This window comes from Procambarus clarkii, chromosome 5 (assembly GCF_040958095.1).
Source record: "Procambarus clarkii isolate CNS0578487 chromosome 5, FALCON_Pclarkii_2.0, whole genome shotgun sequence".
Taxonomy (NCBI): Eukaryota; Metazoa; Arthropoda; class Malacostraca; order Decapoda; family Cambaridae; genus Procambarus; species Procambarus clarkii.
Genome location: NC_091154.1, coordinates 25,668,301 through 25,685,096, shown reverse-complemented (window position 1 = coordinate 25,685,096; position 16,796 = coordinate 25,668,301). Strand labels below are relative to the sequence as shown.

Here is a 16,796-nt window from a genome sequence, read left to right as displayed (position 1 = left end):
ACATATATACAAATTTATAAGAGAAATAGTGACTATAAGCAATAAGTCATATATGTACTGTCTTGTGCGAGAGCAGGTTGGAGAATGCATATATAGCTAACACGAAGGACTTCTTGATGAGACTCGCCAGCAAAAATGTTTGTTTATATTAAAATTTATCTTCCTGTTTGAGTAGTAAAGAAAAATTGAGTAATATCCAGCTTACGTAAAGCTACGACTGGTCCAGAGCGCTCTTAGCGCGAGGCGGTGTACTTACGAAGATTTTCATTCTTAAATGCCTACCTGAATCCCGACGTAGCCGCTACGAAGATGCTAAGAAGATTAACGTTCCTAAGTATATGCGTAACTGCTTCGTGAATCTGGTGTTCACCAGCTGTATTTTCTTTGACTTTCAAAGGCTCTTGATGTTTTTACGCATATTTAAAAACTTGTCAAAGAACAACGAGTACATGAACGTTCTGGGTCCGAATGGAGCCCTCATCCTGCTCCAGCCAACATCAGAAGGCGAGCCTACTCTACCTCCCGGCTGGTTCATGAATGTTATACCTGATATCATGGCCTATGCCAAGTGTCGCTCATCCTGACTGGTCGCGATGGTTCAGTCACAAGAACATATAACTTGCTTTAGTTTGAGAGAGCTACCATATATCGTACACAGAATCAGCAGTCCCGTGGCGCAGTGGTAACACACTCGCTCGGCGCTTCGCGAGCGCTTTGGCCTGGGTTCGTATCCTGGCAGGGGAGGATTAACCGGGCACCAATCCTTAACTGTAACCCCTGTTCACCAAGCAGTGAATGGGTACCTGGTTGTTAAACGATTTGGCGAGCCGCATTCCGGGGAACATAGGATTAAGGACAAGCCCGAATTGGTATGCTTGTTCGAGGCTTTACAAGAATGTAAGAACTCTTGTATAAATAAATACAACTAAATAAATAAATTTATTGCAAGAAACATCAAATAAAGGAGTAAATAGAATAAAACATACTGTATCCAAACTAAATATTGCCGTTGTTCATATTGCAATGATAGATGATGCTTAGACCTCTAAGATGAGTTGTGGTTAGTACAGAAGGCCAAGATGGCTCTGGCCCACAGATGGCTCTGGCCCACAGATGGCTCTGGCCCACAGATGGCTCTGGCCCACAGATGGCTCTGGCCCACAGATGGCTCTGGCCCACAGATGGTTCTGTCCTACAGCTGGCTCTGGCCTACAGATGACTCTGGCCTACAGTTGGCTCTGGCCTACAGATGCCTCTGGCCCACAGATGGTTCTGGCCCAAAAATGGCTCTGGCCTACAGTTGGCTCTGGCGTACAGATGGCTCTGGCCTACAGGTGGCTCTGTCCTACAGATGGCTCTGGCTCACTGATGGTTCTGGCCCACAGATGGCTCTCGTCCAAAGATGGCTCTGATCCACAGATGGCTCTGGCCTACAGATGGATGTGGCCTACAGATGGCTCTGGCCCACAGAAGGTTCTGGCCTACAGATGAATGTGGCTTACAGATGGATGTGGCCTACAGATGGCTCTGACACACAAAAGGTTCTGGCCTACAGATAGCTCTGGTCTTCAGATGGTTCTGGCCTACAGATGGCTCTGAAACACAGAAAGTTCTGGCCTACAGATGGCTCTGGCCCACAGATGGTTCTGGCCCACAGATGGCTCTGGCCTACAAATGGCTCTGGCCCACAGATGGCTCTGGCCCACAGATGGCTCTGGCCTAAAGATGGCTCTGGCCCACAGATGGCTCTGGCCTACAAATGGCTCTGGCCCACAGATGGTTCTGGCCTACAGATGGCTCTGGCCTACAAATGGCTCTGGCCCACAGATGGCTCTGGCCCACAGATGGCTCTGGCCTAAAGAAGGCTCTGGCCTACAGATAGCTCTGACCCACAGATGGTTCTGGCCTACAGATGGCTCTGACCCACAGATGGCTCTGGCCCACAGATGGTTCTGGCCCATAGATGGCTCTGGCCCACAGATGGTTCTGGCCCACAGATGGCTCTGGCCCACAGATGGCTTTGGTCCACAGATGGTTCTGGCCTGCAGAGGGCTCTGCCCTACAGATAACTCTGACCTACAGAAGGTTCTGGCCTACAGATGGCTCTGGTCTTCAGATGGTTCTGGCCTACAGATGGCTCTGGCTCACAGATGATTCTGGCCTACAGATGGCTCTGGCCCACAGATGATTCTGGCCTACAGATGGCTCTGGCCTACAAATGGCTCTGGCCCACAGATGGCTCTGGCCTAAAGATGGCTCTGGCCTACAGAAGGCTCTAGCCTACAGATGGCTCTGACCCACAGATGTTTCTGGCCTACAGATGGCTCTGACACACAGATGGCTTTGGTCCACAGATGGTTCTGGCCCACAGATGGCTCTGGCCCACATATGGCTCTGGTCCACAGATGGTTCTGGCCTACAGAGGGCTCTGGCCTGCAGATAACTCTGACCTACAGATGGTTTGGGCCTACAGATGGCTCTGACCCACAGATGGCTCTGGCCCACAGATGGCTCTGGCCCACAGATGGTTCTGGCCCACAGATGGCTCTAACCTACAGATGGCTCTGACCCACAGATGGCTCTGGCCTCCAGATGACTCTGGCCTACAGATGGCTCTGGCCCACAGATGGTTCTGGCCTACAGATGGCTCTGGCCTACAGATGGTTCTGGCCTACAGATGGTTCTGGCCTACAGATGGCTCTGGCCTACAGAAGGCTCTGGCCCACAGATGGCTCTGGCCTACAGATGGCTCTGGCCCACAGATGGCTCTGGCCTACAGAAGGCTCTGGCCCACAGATGGCTCTGGCCCACAGATGGCTCTGACCTACAGATGGCTCTGGCCTACAGATGGTTCTGGCCTACAGATGGTTCTGGCCAACAGATGGCTCTGGCCCACAGATGGTTCTGGCCTACAGATGGTTCTGGCCTACAGATGGCTCTGACCCACAGTTGGCTCTGGCCCACAGTTGGCTCTGGCCCACAGAGTGCTATGACTTGCAAATGGTTCTGGTCTACAGATGGCTCTGGCCTACAGATGGGTCTGGCCCACAGATGGCTCTGGCCTACAGATGGCTCTGGCCCACAGATGGCTCTGGCCTACAGAAGGCTCTGGCCCACAGATGGCTCTGGCCCACAGATGGCTCTGGCCCATAGATGGCTCTGGCCCACAGATGACTCTGACCCACAGATGGCTCTGGCCTACAGATGGCTCTGGCCTACAGATGGCTCTGACTTTGTACCAAATATTGCAGTAAACTATATAGGTAAAAAACTTTTAAAACAAATTAATGTATAATAGATCAGGTTCTAGGATGGACTTAGCTTCTAACTTCTAACATCAGGATCAGTGAAGTAATACTAGTCTTATAGTATTATAATATTACTAATACATAATTACGAGACTTATACAAACACGGATCTAGTTAATATAATGTTGCGAATTGAGTATCATTTCCTGAACACTGGGAATGTTGGGTGTGAACTGTTGAACACTGGGAACGTTGGGTGTGAACACTAGGAACGTTGGGTGTGAACACTAGGAACGTTGGGTGTGAACACTAGGAACGTTGGGTGTGAACACTAGGAACGTTGGGTGTGAACACTAGGAACGTTGGGTGTGAACACTGGGAACGTTGGGTGTGAACATTGGGAATGTTGGGTGTGAACTGTTGAACACTGGGAACGTTGGGTGTGAACACTGGGAACGTTGGGTGTGAACATTGGGAACGTTGGGTGTGAACATTGGGAATGTTGGGTGTGAACTGTTGAACACTGGGAACGTTGGGTGTGAACATTGGGAACGTTGGGTGTGAACATTGGGAACGTTGGGTGTGAACATTGGGAACGTTGGGTGTGAACATTGGGAACGTTGGGTGTGAACACTGGGAACGTTGGGTGTGAACATTGGGAACGTTGGGTGTGAACACTGGGAACGTTGGGTGTGAACATTGGGAACGTTGGGTGTGAACATTGGGAACGTTGGGTGTGAACATTGGGAACGTTGGGTGTGAACATTGGGAACGTTGGGTGTGAACATTGGGAACGTTGGGTGTGAACATTGGGAACGTTGGGTGTGAACATTGGGAACGTTGGGTGTGAACACTGGGAACGTTGGGTGTGAACATTGGGAACGTTGGGTGTGAACACTGGGAACGTTGGGTGTGAACATTGGGAATGTTGGGTGTGAACTGTTGAACACTGGGAACGTTGGGTGTGAACACTGGGAACGTTGGGTGTGAACATTGGGAACGTTGGGTGTGAACATTGGGAACGTTGGGTGTGAACATTGGGAACGTTGGGTGTGAACATTGGGAACGTTGGGTGTGAACATTGGGAATGTTGGGTGTGAACTGTTGAACACTGGGAACGTTGGGTGTGAACACTGGGAACGTTGGGTGTGAACATTGGGAACGTTGGGTGTGAACATTGGGAACGTTGGGTGTGAACACTGGGAACGTTGGGTGTGAACACTGGGAACGTTGGGTGTGAACATTGGGAACGTTGGGTGTGAACATTGGGAACGTTGGGTGTGAACATTGGGAACGTTGGGTGTGAACATTGGGAACGTTGGGTGTGAACATTGGGAACGTTGGGTGTGAACATTGGGAACGTTGGGTGTGAACATTGGGAACGTTGGGTGTGAACACTGGGAACGTTGGGTGTGAACACTGGGAACGTTGGGTGTGAACACTAGGAACGTTGGGTGTGAACACTGGGAACGTTGGGTGTGAACACTGGGAACGTTGGGTGTGAACACTAGGAACGTTGGGTGTGAACACTGGGAACGTTGGGTGTGAACACTGGGAACGTTGGGTGTGAACACTGGGAACGTTGGGTGTGAACACTGGGAACGTTGGGTGTGAACACTGGGAACGTTGGGTGTGAACACTGGGAACGTTGGGTGTGAACACTAGGAACGTTGGGTGTGAACACTAGGAACGTTGGGTGTGATATGTTGAACACTGGGAATATTGGGTGTCAATTGTTCAACACCACAATCATGCACCATAATGACAACGTGTGCCGAAGAGGAGCCAAGTTCAATAACAGGTTGAGAAGGGAAGCCGCAATAAACAAAGGAAGGCTCGGGAGAGAGCGAGTAACAATCCAACTAGCCAAGAGCCGCCATAATTACTGGCCCCGCCCTCCAGACCTACCCACCCACCCACCAAACCTTCCTTTCACGGAAACTTATGTTGGCGTTAATCTCTAGACGGTTAATCTCCGTTCACGAGAGTATTTTGGGCGGACAAACAATGCCCAGTTAAAGTGACATCACTGTAACATGACTGGCGACTGTTCTCCAAGGTCTAGTAGACGTTAATATTGGCATCCAGTGAGGTATTCACCAACTCCGTGGTCGGGCGCTCCGTCTGTGCTGTGGGCACTGGCGTGTTCCGATGTTCCGTCGTGAACTTCGGCGTCTCGAAACGTGCACATTACAATATTTTAACCACCCATGATAGAGTAGCGTGCCGTGTCATTAAATTAACCTCAAGTGTGCCGTTATTAACGTCAGCGAGATAGTAGGCTGGCGAGGAACGGTGGGATAATTAGGCGGGACCAACTCTGATACAATAATCGGAAGCGTTGAGTTGCGGTTCCACTTGGCATTTGCACAAACACCGGCCCAACTGACCGTCATCAGAGGCGTTAAAATGTACACGTCATTCATTTGATTCACAAGTGGAGGAGTCCCGGAGAAGCCTGTTCTTTACTAGCATCAATGCCACCATTACCCAGCAGGAAAACTGGCGGTTCAGATCCTTTCGGCGGGATTTACGACATTGGAGATGAGAGGGAGGCTGGCGGGGGATGTCGTAGGCGCTGGGGCCCGCTCTATGGTCCCCACCGCTCCGCTCACCGCTAATTGGATATATTGGAAAGTTTATGTTGCCAGTTATGCGCTACCTGTACTCTTGCCTGTCTGCCACGCTCCCTCTCCCCTCTAGTGCCTGTCTGTCTGTCTGTCTGTCTGTCTGTCTGTCTCCTCTGTCTCTGCCTGCCTACCGCTCTTTCTAGTCCCTGAATACCTGTCTGCGCGTGTCTGTACGGTATCATCCTTCTATTGTCTGTCAGTTGGACTCGCTGTCTGCATAGTTAGGTTATTATTGTACATATGCACCCGTCTGTTAATGACCTCCACACGCAACACAACCCACCGTTAATGACCCCACACGCAACACAACCCACTGTTAATGACCTCCACACGCAACACAACCCTCCGTTAATGACCTCCACACGCAACACAACCCTCCGTTAATGACCTCCACACGCAACACAACCCTCCGTTAATGACCTCCACACGCAACACAACCCACCGTTAATGACCTCCACACGCAACACAACCCACTGTTAATGACCTCCACACGCAACACAACCCTCCGTTAATGACCTCCACACGCAACACAACCCACCGTTAATGACCCCACACGCAACACAACCCACCGTTAATGACCCCACACGCAACACAACCCTCCGTTAATGACCCCACACGCAACACAACCCACCGTTAATGACCCCACACGCAACACAACCCACCGTTAATGACCTCAACACGCAACACAACCCTCCGTTAATGACCTCCACACGCAACACAACCCACCGTTAATGACCCCACACGCAACACAACCCACCGTTAATGACCTCCACACGCAACACAACCCACCGTTAATGACCTCCACACGCAACACAACCCACCGTTAATGACCCCACACGCAACACAACCCACCGTTAATGACCCCACACACGCAACACAACCCACCGTTAATGACCTCCACACGCAACACAACCCTCCGTTAATGACCTCCACACGCAACACAACCCACCGTTAATGACCTCCACACGCAACACAACCCACTGTTAATGACCTCCACACGCAACACAACCCTCCGTTAATGACCTCCACACGCAACACATCATCATTACCTTGAGGTTACCTTGAGGTGATTCCGGGGCTCAGCGACCCCGCGGCCCGGTCGTCGACCAGGCCTCGTTGCTGGGCTGGTCAACCAGGCTGTTGAACGCGGCTGCTCGCAGCCTGACGTTAATGACCGTCATTAACCATTTAAACCATTAAACCATTACTCTTTAAAGTCCAAACAAAACCCGGAACAAATTTCAAAGACACAGTATAGCAAGGTCAGGGTCCAACAAAGACACAGTGTAGCAAGGCCAGGAACCAACAAAGACACAGTGTAGCAAGGTCAGGGTCCAACAAAGACACAGTGTAGCAAGGTCAGGGACCAACAAAGACAGTGTAGCAAGGTCAGGGTCCAACAAAGACAGTGTAGCAAGGTCAGGGACCAACAAAGACAGTGTAGCAAGGTCAGGGTCCAACAAAGACAGTGTAGCAAGGTCAGGGACCAACAGAGACAGTGCAGCAAGGTCAGGGACCAACAAAGACAGTATAGCAAGGTCAGAGACCAACAAAGACAGTGTCGCAAGGTCAGGGACCAACAAAGACAGTGTAGCAGGGTCAGGGACCAACAAACACAGTGCAGCAAGGTCAGGGACCAACAAAGACAGTGTAGCAAAGCCAGGGTCCAACAGAGACACAGTGTAGCGAAGCCTTTGTCCTATGAGACAAGCGGTTTTAAGGCTCAACAGTGACGGAGTTCTTCGGCAAGAGCAGGGGAATGTTGCAACGGCCCTTGGACCAGCGGTGACCGGGGCCAGCGGTGCCCGGGGCCAGCGGTGACCGGGGCCAGCGGTGCCCGGGGCCAGCGGTGACCGGGGCCAGCGGTGCCAGGGGCCAGCGGTGGCCGAGACCAGTGGTGCCTGGGGCCAGCGGTGGCCGGGACCAGTGGTGCCCGGGGCCAGCGGTGTCCGGGGCCAGCGGTGACCGGGGCCAGCGGTGGCCGGGGCCAGCGGTGGCCGGGAACAGTGGTGCCCGGGGCCAGCGGTGTCCGGGGCCAGCGGTGACCGGGGCCAGCGGTGACCGGGGCCAGCGGTGGCCGGGGCCAGCGGTGGCCGGGGCCAGTGGTGACTTGGGCCAGCATGCAGTGACCAGAGCCAGTGGTAACCGGGGGCAGCGGTGACCGGGGCCAGCAGTGCCAGGGGCCAGCGGTGACCGGGGTCTGCGGTGACCGGGGCCAGCAGTGCCAGGGGCCAGCGGTGACCGGGGTCTGCGGTGACCGGGGTCTGCGGTGACCATGTAATAACCCGCATTGTAATATCTTGACCGCGCACCCCGCTACTACCACTGTACTCACCGTGCAATCTCCGCTCTTCCTATGGTAATAACGGATGCTCTAACGATCATGTAAGATGTTAACACTCGGGCCGTCATACGAAGACGTAAACCAGTACACAGAGGAAGAGGAGGGAGAGAGAGAGAGAGAGAGACAGAGAGAGAGAGAGAGAGAGAGAGGAAGAGTGAGGCAGAACGAGAACGAGAGCAAGGGAGGGAGAACGAGAGCAAGTGAGGGCGAGGGAGAGTGAGACACTAGTGAGGGAGAGTGAGACACTAGTGAGGGAGAGTGAGACAGAGAGATAGGGATATTACAGTCACAGCCTTTCGTATGAGTTACCGAGTAACGCTGCCACCACCCTGAGTTACCGGACAGGGGACCGGAGTGAGAGTCGTAGGTCTTGCAGATGGAATAACCTACCAGGACAGGTGTAGGGGACAATTGAACGGTACAAGGATCCTGGCCTGTCACTCGAATAATCCTGACCACTTGGGAACTATAGAGTACACAAGAATAAGGCGGGACACACCCAATACTTTCACCTCAACACGGGATGGACGGGGGGGGGGGGGGGGAGGGAGTACTGGATAATTACGGACACTAGGTCACTAGGGCAAAGGGACGGTAGGCCCAATATCACTAAGACAAGGAATCATTAATACACATTTAATAACACTTGACAATATATGACTTTATTTGAAATAATTAAATAAGACACTCCCTAACTATATTCCCTACTAGAGGCCAAGAGTACTGAATGAGGTGCTTTAGTACAAGAGAGCCGTACTTACTCTTATAATGTTCCACAGTTTTCCTGGAGTTGATGTTCCCTCCCTGAGTCCACACACACCGTCCTCCTGGGGCTGCGCCCACTCTACTGCCCCTTCCATGATCTGCTCCTCAGCTGAACATGAGGGTTTTGCATTTTGATGTTTAGGGGTTAATCCCTGAAGATTATCATGACGGCATCAACTCGGACCTCTTCGTGACTTGGTAACCGCTGACTTGTCCTCCTGGTTACCTGGTACTGAGGTGTAACTTTTACATTGTCTGCCGCCGCCTGTCTGCCGGCGCCTGACTGGCGCCAGTGGTTTATTCATCCTCCACGTGACTTGTTCATGCTGTTATGATGTTCATGTTGTACCACTATGTACTGGTCTCTTGTTACAACCGGGGTCTGTGGTGACCGGGGCCAGTGGTAACTGGGGCCAGCGGTGAACAGGGCCAACGGTGACCAGGGTCTGCGGTGACCGGGGTCTGTGGTGACCAGGGCCAGTGGTAACCGGGACCAGCGGTGACCAGGGCCAGCGGTGACCAGGGTCTCCGGTGACCGGGGCCAGCGGTGACCGGGGTTTGTGTCGACCGCGGCCAGTGGTGACCAGGGTCTGCGGTGACCAAGGCCAGCGGTGACCGGGGCCAGCGGTGACCAGGGCCAGCATGGACAGGGACCAGGGTTAACAGGGTCTAGCTGGGACAGGTTCCAGCGGAGAAAGGTTCAAGTGATGAGAGGTTCTAGTGGGGACGAGATCATCGTGACAGGTTCCAATAAGCAAAGTGTTAAGCAAGAAGAGAATTCTGTAAGAGCCATCGGGTCCAGTAGGGCCAGTCAAGCCATGGACTACAGAGTTAAGGGCAACCATATACCAGTGATCCAGGAGAGAGTAGAGCCAAGACTAACTCCTGGTCATGGTCTAGCCAGACCAGGAGCCAGTGGGGCTAGTTGAGCAGCCGGCTAATATGGGGCAAGTGTATGAAACTGAAAGTGAGGCCAGAGAGCAGAGGAAAACAGAGGCTAGAGGATAAGGGTTAATCTAAGGCAAGGGCCAGAGGGTTCCAAGATTTACAAGAGAATAGCTACCAGTAGCTTTGTACTCGTAGATCCGTAGCCGGAGTTTAAAACCTGTTTGCATGTGAAAGGCCTTGCATGTAATAAAATGGAACACTGTATCGTGGATGCTACCGAATAGACGGCATGAGTTCTGTGGCTTACCATATTCATCACCGAAGAAGGACCATCAGATGGGGTTAAATAGTCCAGTTGGAAGAGTCTGCTTGGCCATTCGTTTCGCTTTTGTTTTCAAGTTTGGAGTTGTGTGTGGTTTTATAACCCCGCATGATGACGTTAGTTGCAACAGTAGATTATTTTACTGGTATGCTGAGAGAGATTTTATCTTCGTTCTTAACACAGACGATAATATAAATTTATCTGAACATTAAAGCACAAGTGTGTCTGTGACAGATTTATGTGGACCTAGAAATATATGCAACTCTCCTACTGTAAATAATTTATCTATACCAGAAACGCAGGAAATGTTCCATTCACTTCTTTCTTAATTAATTTAAAAGATTACCGTCCATATATATATATATATATATATATATATATATATATATATATATATATATATATATATATATATATATATATATATATATATATATATATTAAAGATACATTCCTTCTGAAGATGTATTAATATACGAAAGTACTTAAGGAAATTCCTGTTTCAATTCTTCCTCCGTGGTACGACAATGACACATTTTTCATCACGTGTTAATTTTCATGATTTACACACACACACACACACACACACACACGCACGCACGCACGCGCACACACACACACACACACACACACACACACACACACACACACACACACACACACACATATATGTGTGTAGGTCCACGGGGGCCTCCTAGCCTGGTGGATAGCGTGCAGGACTCGTAATTCTGTGGCGCGGGTTCGATTCCCGCACGAGGCAGAAACAAATGGGCAAAGTTCCTTTCACCCTGAATGCCCCTGTTACCTAGCAGTAAATAGGTACCTGGGAGTTAGTCAGCTGTCACAGGCTGCTTCCTGGGAAAAAAAAGTAGTTAGTAAACAGTTGATTGACAGTTGAGAGGCAGGCCGAAAGAGCAAAGCTCAACCCCTGCAAACACAACTAGATGTATATATATATATATATATATATATATATATATATATATATAGGTAGCAGTCTTTCTTGTAAACATATGTTGTTAAATATGACCGAAAAGTAAGATTAATAATTCTAACACGAATTTTCTCAATATTTCTTATGTTTCTTTTTACTGTCGATGGTAATTGAAAAATCAATTTTCCAAAATTCATTTTTATTTCTAGTCTGACGCGACACTTGAACGCGTTTCGTAATAACTTATTACGTTTTCAAAGACTTTAGTTTACACACACACAACTATAACCTGCAAACACTAAACAGAGTTTTACTATGCTAACATTTAAACAGCTTTTGTCTTATATACTCGCATTTGGGTGAGGTGATATGTTACAACAGTTTTGGATGAGGTGAACAAAACTTTCAACACAAGACAGAAGACGGTGCAATGGGTATAAATTGGATAAGTGAAAGGGAAGAATGGAAGTAACTGCAAAGGGCCTATTGGCCCATATTTCCTCTTGATGCTTCTATATTGGTACGGATTCTTGAAGTGGGTAGAATATAGTTGTGCATTAATTGGCTGTTGATTGCTGGTGCTGATTTGTTGATGTGTAGTGCCTTGCAGATGTCAAGCCGCCTGCTATCGCTGTATCTATCGATGATTTCTGTGTTGTTTGTTAAGACTTCTCTGGTGATGGTATGGTTGTGGGAAGAGATTATATGTTCCTTAATGGAGCCCTGTTTTTTATGCATTGTTAATCGCCTGGAAAGAGATGTTGTTGTCTTGCATATATACTGAGTTCTTTGAGGCTTACAGTCCCCAAGTGGGCATTTGAAGGCATAGACGACGTTGTTCTCTTTTAAAGCGTTCTACTTTGTGTCTGGAGAGTTTTTCATGAGTAGGCTGGCCATTTTTTTTGGTTTTATAGTAAATCGTCAATTGTATCTTCTGATTTTTGTCTGTAGGGATAACGTTCCTATTAACAATATCTTTCAAGACCCTTTCCTCCGTTATATGAGCTGTGGAAAAGAAGTTCCTGTAAAATAGTCTAATAGGGGGTACAGGTGTTGTGTTAGTTGTCTCTTCAGAGGTTGCATGGCGTTTCACCTTCCTTTTTATGATGTCTTCAACGAAACCATTGGAGAAGTCGTTGTTGACTAGGACCTGCCTTACCCTACAGAGTTCTTCATCTACTTGCTTCCATCCTGAGCTGTGGCTGAGACCACGGTCGACATAAGCGTTAACAACACTCCTCTTGTACCTGTCTGGGCAGTCACTGTTGGCATTGAGGCACATTCCTATGTTTCCTTAGTGTAGACTGCAGTGTGGAAACCTCCGATATATATATATATATATATATATATATATATATATATATATATACATATATATATATATATATATATATATATATAAAAAGATGGAAAAAAGAAGTGTAGGTGTTCGGCAGTCCTCCCAATGGCTTGTGTCAATGCCTATCACACTTAAAAAAAAAATGACTGCGTAGCTGTTGTGTCCTGTGGCAAAGTAAGGCAAAACAAGCAAAACAAATAACATGAACAATGAAACTTTAATTAAATTGAAAACAAATTATGAACAAAGACAATTCCTTGGCTATGGACAGTGCAAACAAACAAGATTGTAAAGTAAAAAAATAACATAAAATAAAATAGTGGTGACGTTACTCTAAAATGGATAAAGACAAAAATGAAATTAACAGGTGCTGAGAATAAAGCGCTGGCTGAGAACATCCACTAATAGACAGAGCGTATATCAGATGGTTGTTTTAGCTTTGAGAGCACAGGATATTCTGAATTCAATGGCTGGTACAGGCTCCGTCATCGGCTATGTAGATGGCGCTGAAGTGCAGGGGTGCAGATGTCGATTCACCAATCAGAAGCGGGCTGGCTGGAAGTGGTGGTTTGGTGATCGACGAGGGGGGGGGGGGGGGGGAGGTGGAGAGCGAGTGTCGAATACGTATGCACCTGGTAAAACGTATTTTACTCAATATGTACTACACTTGCTTGTAGTAGCTAGATGTTGTAGATGTACTGAAGTAACATGATGATAGGAAAGAGCAGGCCAAATCTCTCTTGAAGGAGATTATCGTAACAATATATATAAATTGTCATCCACACTTATATAAACATTTACCTGGGCTCTAGGAAGATTCGAACCATGGACCCGACGCATGTGAGCCGAAGCTCTATCGACCGAGCAATTGAGTAGTCTTAATAAGGAAAGTGTCCAGAAGCAGCATCCTGCTTCCAAGCTGGAATTGTCGACTTTCCCTGACTACTACTGAAGCACAGTACCGTGGATCACTAATTCCTCTGAGCTTGGATATCTTGTGCTGATAATCCTTTGAAACAATCATCTGTTGGTGTGTTTACCTTCCCTGTGGTAGCGGCCATCTTTGTTATTGACGATCGTTTGTTGTGGAATATAAACTTTCCCAACCAACCCAGAATTTTCACTCACTTTCACTTATTTCTTGTATCTTATTTACTTTTAAACTTCTCTATACCTTTATTTAACTTGGGACACCACTTTCTGCCCTCAACCTCTTCCATTACGTACGTAATGGATATTCCTGGAGCCGGTTGTAGTGTCTCCTGCCTCCTAGCGCTACTGAATTGTGTGGTGTACAGCCTCTTGAGCCTACTGGCCTCTATCATATCTACATTTGAAGCTGTGTATGGAGTCTGCCTCCACCACATCACTGCTTAATAAAAAATTATTTTTAATATCTCTGTGACTCATTTGAGTGCTAAGTATCCACCTGTGTCCCCTTGTCCGTGTACCACTCATGCTAAAGAGTTTGTCCTTGCCCATCCTGTCAGTTCCTCTGAAAATTTTGTAGGTGGTGATCATGTCTACTTTAACTCTGCTGTCTTTCAGGGACGTGAGGTTTAGTTTCCATAGCCTTTCCTCGTAACACATACCTCACCGTTCTGGGACTAGTCTGGTGCCATACCTCTGCTTGGCGTCTTCTTTTGATAATTACTCACTTCTCTAACTTTTTCTTGTGTTTAACTAGGTATGGACTCCAGGATTGGTCTGACATAAGTGGTATACAAGGTCCTGAACGATTCCTTACACAAGTTTCTAAAAAGATTTCTTATGTTGGCCAATCTAGCATATGCCGCTAATGATATCCTTTTGATGTGGGATATCATTACATCAACCACAATTGTCCACAACATGAAGAATTACAACTGTGCCGAACAACAATCACAAGTGTCCCCAACAACAATCACAACCACCACCAACGTCTCAACAGGCCCCCAGGCACCATCCAGCAACAACGTACCCATCAGCCTCATTCACACATAAACAATTCGCAGCAGACAATCGCAGTAATTACAGGCAGGGACGGGCGGGACACCCAGGGTCCGGGGCAGCTCCTCCAGGGACGCCAGCACCATCCGTCACCTTCCCCTGCCACAATACCTCCGCTACCCTCAAGCACAAGCTCCTCCATCTTTCATGCGGCCGCGTCAAGGGGGACTCGTAGCTACTGATAAGCTGGGGACGCAGCGACCAGCTCATACGGACCACGCCCTGAGACCTACTCCACTAGGGGCTGTGCTCCGGTGGTGGCGGCTGTGTGCGCCACAGGAATGATGCTGTGACACAGAGTTGGCAAGAAAGTGAGTGGTAGAGGAAGGCGGAGGGAGGGAGGAGAGTTGCGTTATGTTTATTGTACTTTGTGTAGACCCACACATCCCCTTTGTTGTGTGTAGGCTCACACATCCCCTCAGTTTGTGTAGGCTCACACACATCCCCTCAGTTATGTGTAGGCTCACACATCCCCTCAGTTATGTGTAGGCTCACACATCCCCCTCAGTTATGTGTAGGCTCACACATCCCCTCAGTTATGTGTAGGCTCACACACATCCCCTCAGTTATGTGTAGGCTCACACATCCCCTCAGTTATGTGTAGGCTCACACATCCCCTCAGTTATGTGTAGGCTCACACATCCCCCTCAGTTATGTGTAGGCTCACACATCCCCCTCAGTTATGTGTAGGCTCACACATCCCCTCAGTTATGTGTAGGCTCACACATCCCCCTCAGTTATGTGTAGGCTCACACACCCCCTCAGTTATGTGTAGGCTCACACATCCCCTCAGTTATGTGTAGGCTCACACATCCCCTCAGTTATGTGTAGGCTCACACATCCCCCTCAGTTATGTGTAGGCTCACACATCCCCCTCAGTTATGTGTAGGCTCACACATCCCCTCAGTTATGTGTAGGCTCACACATCCCCTCAGTTATGTGTAGGCTCACACACATCCCCTCAGTGATGTGTAGGCTCACACACATCCCCTCAGTTATGTGTAGGCTCACACACATCCCCTCAGTGATGTGTAGGCTCACACATCCCCTCAGTGATGTGTAGGCTCACACATCCCCCTCAGTGATGTGTAGGCTCACACATCCCCTCAGTGATGTGTAGGCTCACACATCCCCTCAGTTATGTGTAGGCTCACACACATCCCCTCAGTGATGTGTAGGCTCACACACATCCCCTCAGTTATGTGTAGGCTCACACATCCCCTCAGTTATGTGTAGGCTCACACATCCCCTCAGTTATGTGTAGGCTCACACATCCCCTCAGTTATGTGTAGGCTCACACATCCCCTCAGTTATGTGTAAGGAAGTATTTGCCCCATCTTAAATACCCTATCTAAAAAAATAACTATCTTTAGCAAATATCCATTGAAATGCATAATCACCCATTTGAGCAATTAACTCCTCGAAATAAACAAATACTCACTCTTTAACAAATAACCATTGACAATGAACAAATGACTATGAAACATTGACAAAATAAATGTCCAGCAGGAATCATATATACAGCTGACAAGATGTGTAATTTTACTGCTTTAATCGGTGAAAATATAAACTTAACATAGTTTATTGAATAAATGGACTCTATGCTTAGGGTCATAAACATAAGAGTGATGAAAGAGAAGGCTTAGTTTAATATATGTAATAAAAAGTATGTAAAGACTAGATGTCATAAATAGACTTTCCTATAAATTATTTGAAAAGTAGGAGGATATATAAAATAAGTAAAGGTTAGGTAAAGGCTCGAGCTCGGACTTACCTAAAGCTTACCTTACCTTACCTTACCTTATTTTACCTACCTACTCGGGCTTAAAGGCTCGGCCGACCGGCTCCCCGGTCGGCCGAGCGGACAGCACGCTGGACTTGTGATCCTGTGGTCCTGGGTTCGATCTTAGGCGCCGGCGAGAAACAATGTGCAGAGCTTCTTTCACCCTGATGCCTCTGTTACCTAGCAGTAAAATAGGTACCTGGGTGTTAGTCAGCTGTCACGGGCTGCTTCCTGGGGATAGAGGCCTAGTCGAGGACCGGGCCGCGGGGACACTAAAGCCCCGAAATCATCTCAAGATAACCTCAAGATAGGTAAGAGTATGTTAGGTTAGGATTAGGGCTAGGGTTGTTGGGTTATGTAAGGAAAGCAAGCTTAAACAACACTTTACTGAGAATAATAAAGATTGAAACCAGAACTAACAGTAGGAAATGGAAATAAGATAAGATAGGTGAAACTAGTTGAAAATGCATTTTATGTAATGTTTTGAAGTTAGTACATGTGTAAGAGTTTCTCAAAAGTGACTAAGTTGTGCTAGTTTGTCTAAGAGTGTGTGT

At 48.3% G+C, this 16,796-nt stretch overlaps 2 protein-coding genes across 2 annotated transcripts; both read right to left on the bottom strand.

Moving 5' to 3' along the window:
- Nucleotides 1-3,557: 3,557 nt before the first annotated feature.
- LOC138351352 (DNA-directed RNA polymerase II subunit RPB1-like) lies at nucleotides 3,558-4,580 on the bottom strand. Its single transcript, XM_069303132.1, has one exon. The coding sequence runs from the start codon at nucleotides 4,578-4,580 to the stop codon at nucleotides 3,558-3,560; it is 1,023 nt and encodes a 340-aa protein (XP_069159233.1).
- A 3,014-nt stretch (nucleotides 4,581-7,594) lies between these two features.
- On the bottom strand, nucleotides 7,595-8,155 carry LOC138351350 (uncharacterized). Its single transcript, XM_069303128.1, has one exon. It carries the CDS (start codon nucleotides 8,153-8,155, stop codon nucleotides 7,595-7,597), a length of 561 nt encoding a protein of 186 aa, XP_069159229.1.
- Nucleotides 8,156-16,796: the final 8,641 nt, after the last annotated feature.

Excerpts from the sequence above, each read along its gene's own strand:
- LOC138351352 (XM_069303132.1), bottom strand. The coding sequence starts at position 4,580 with ATGTTCACACCCAACGTTCCCAATGTTCACACCCAACGTTCCCAATGT.
- LOC138351350 (XM_069303128.1), bottom strand. The coding sequence starts at position 8,155 with ATGGTCACCGCAGACCCCGGTCACCGCAGACCCCGGTCACCGCTGGCC.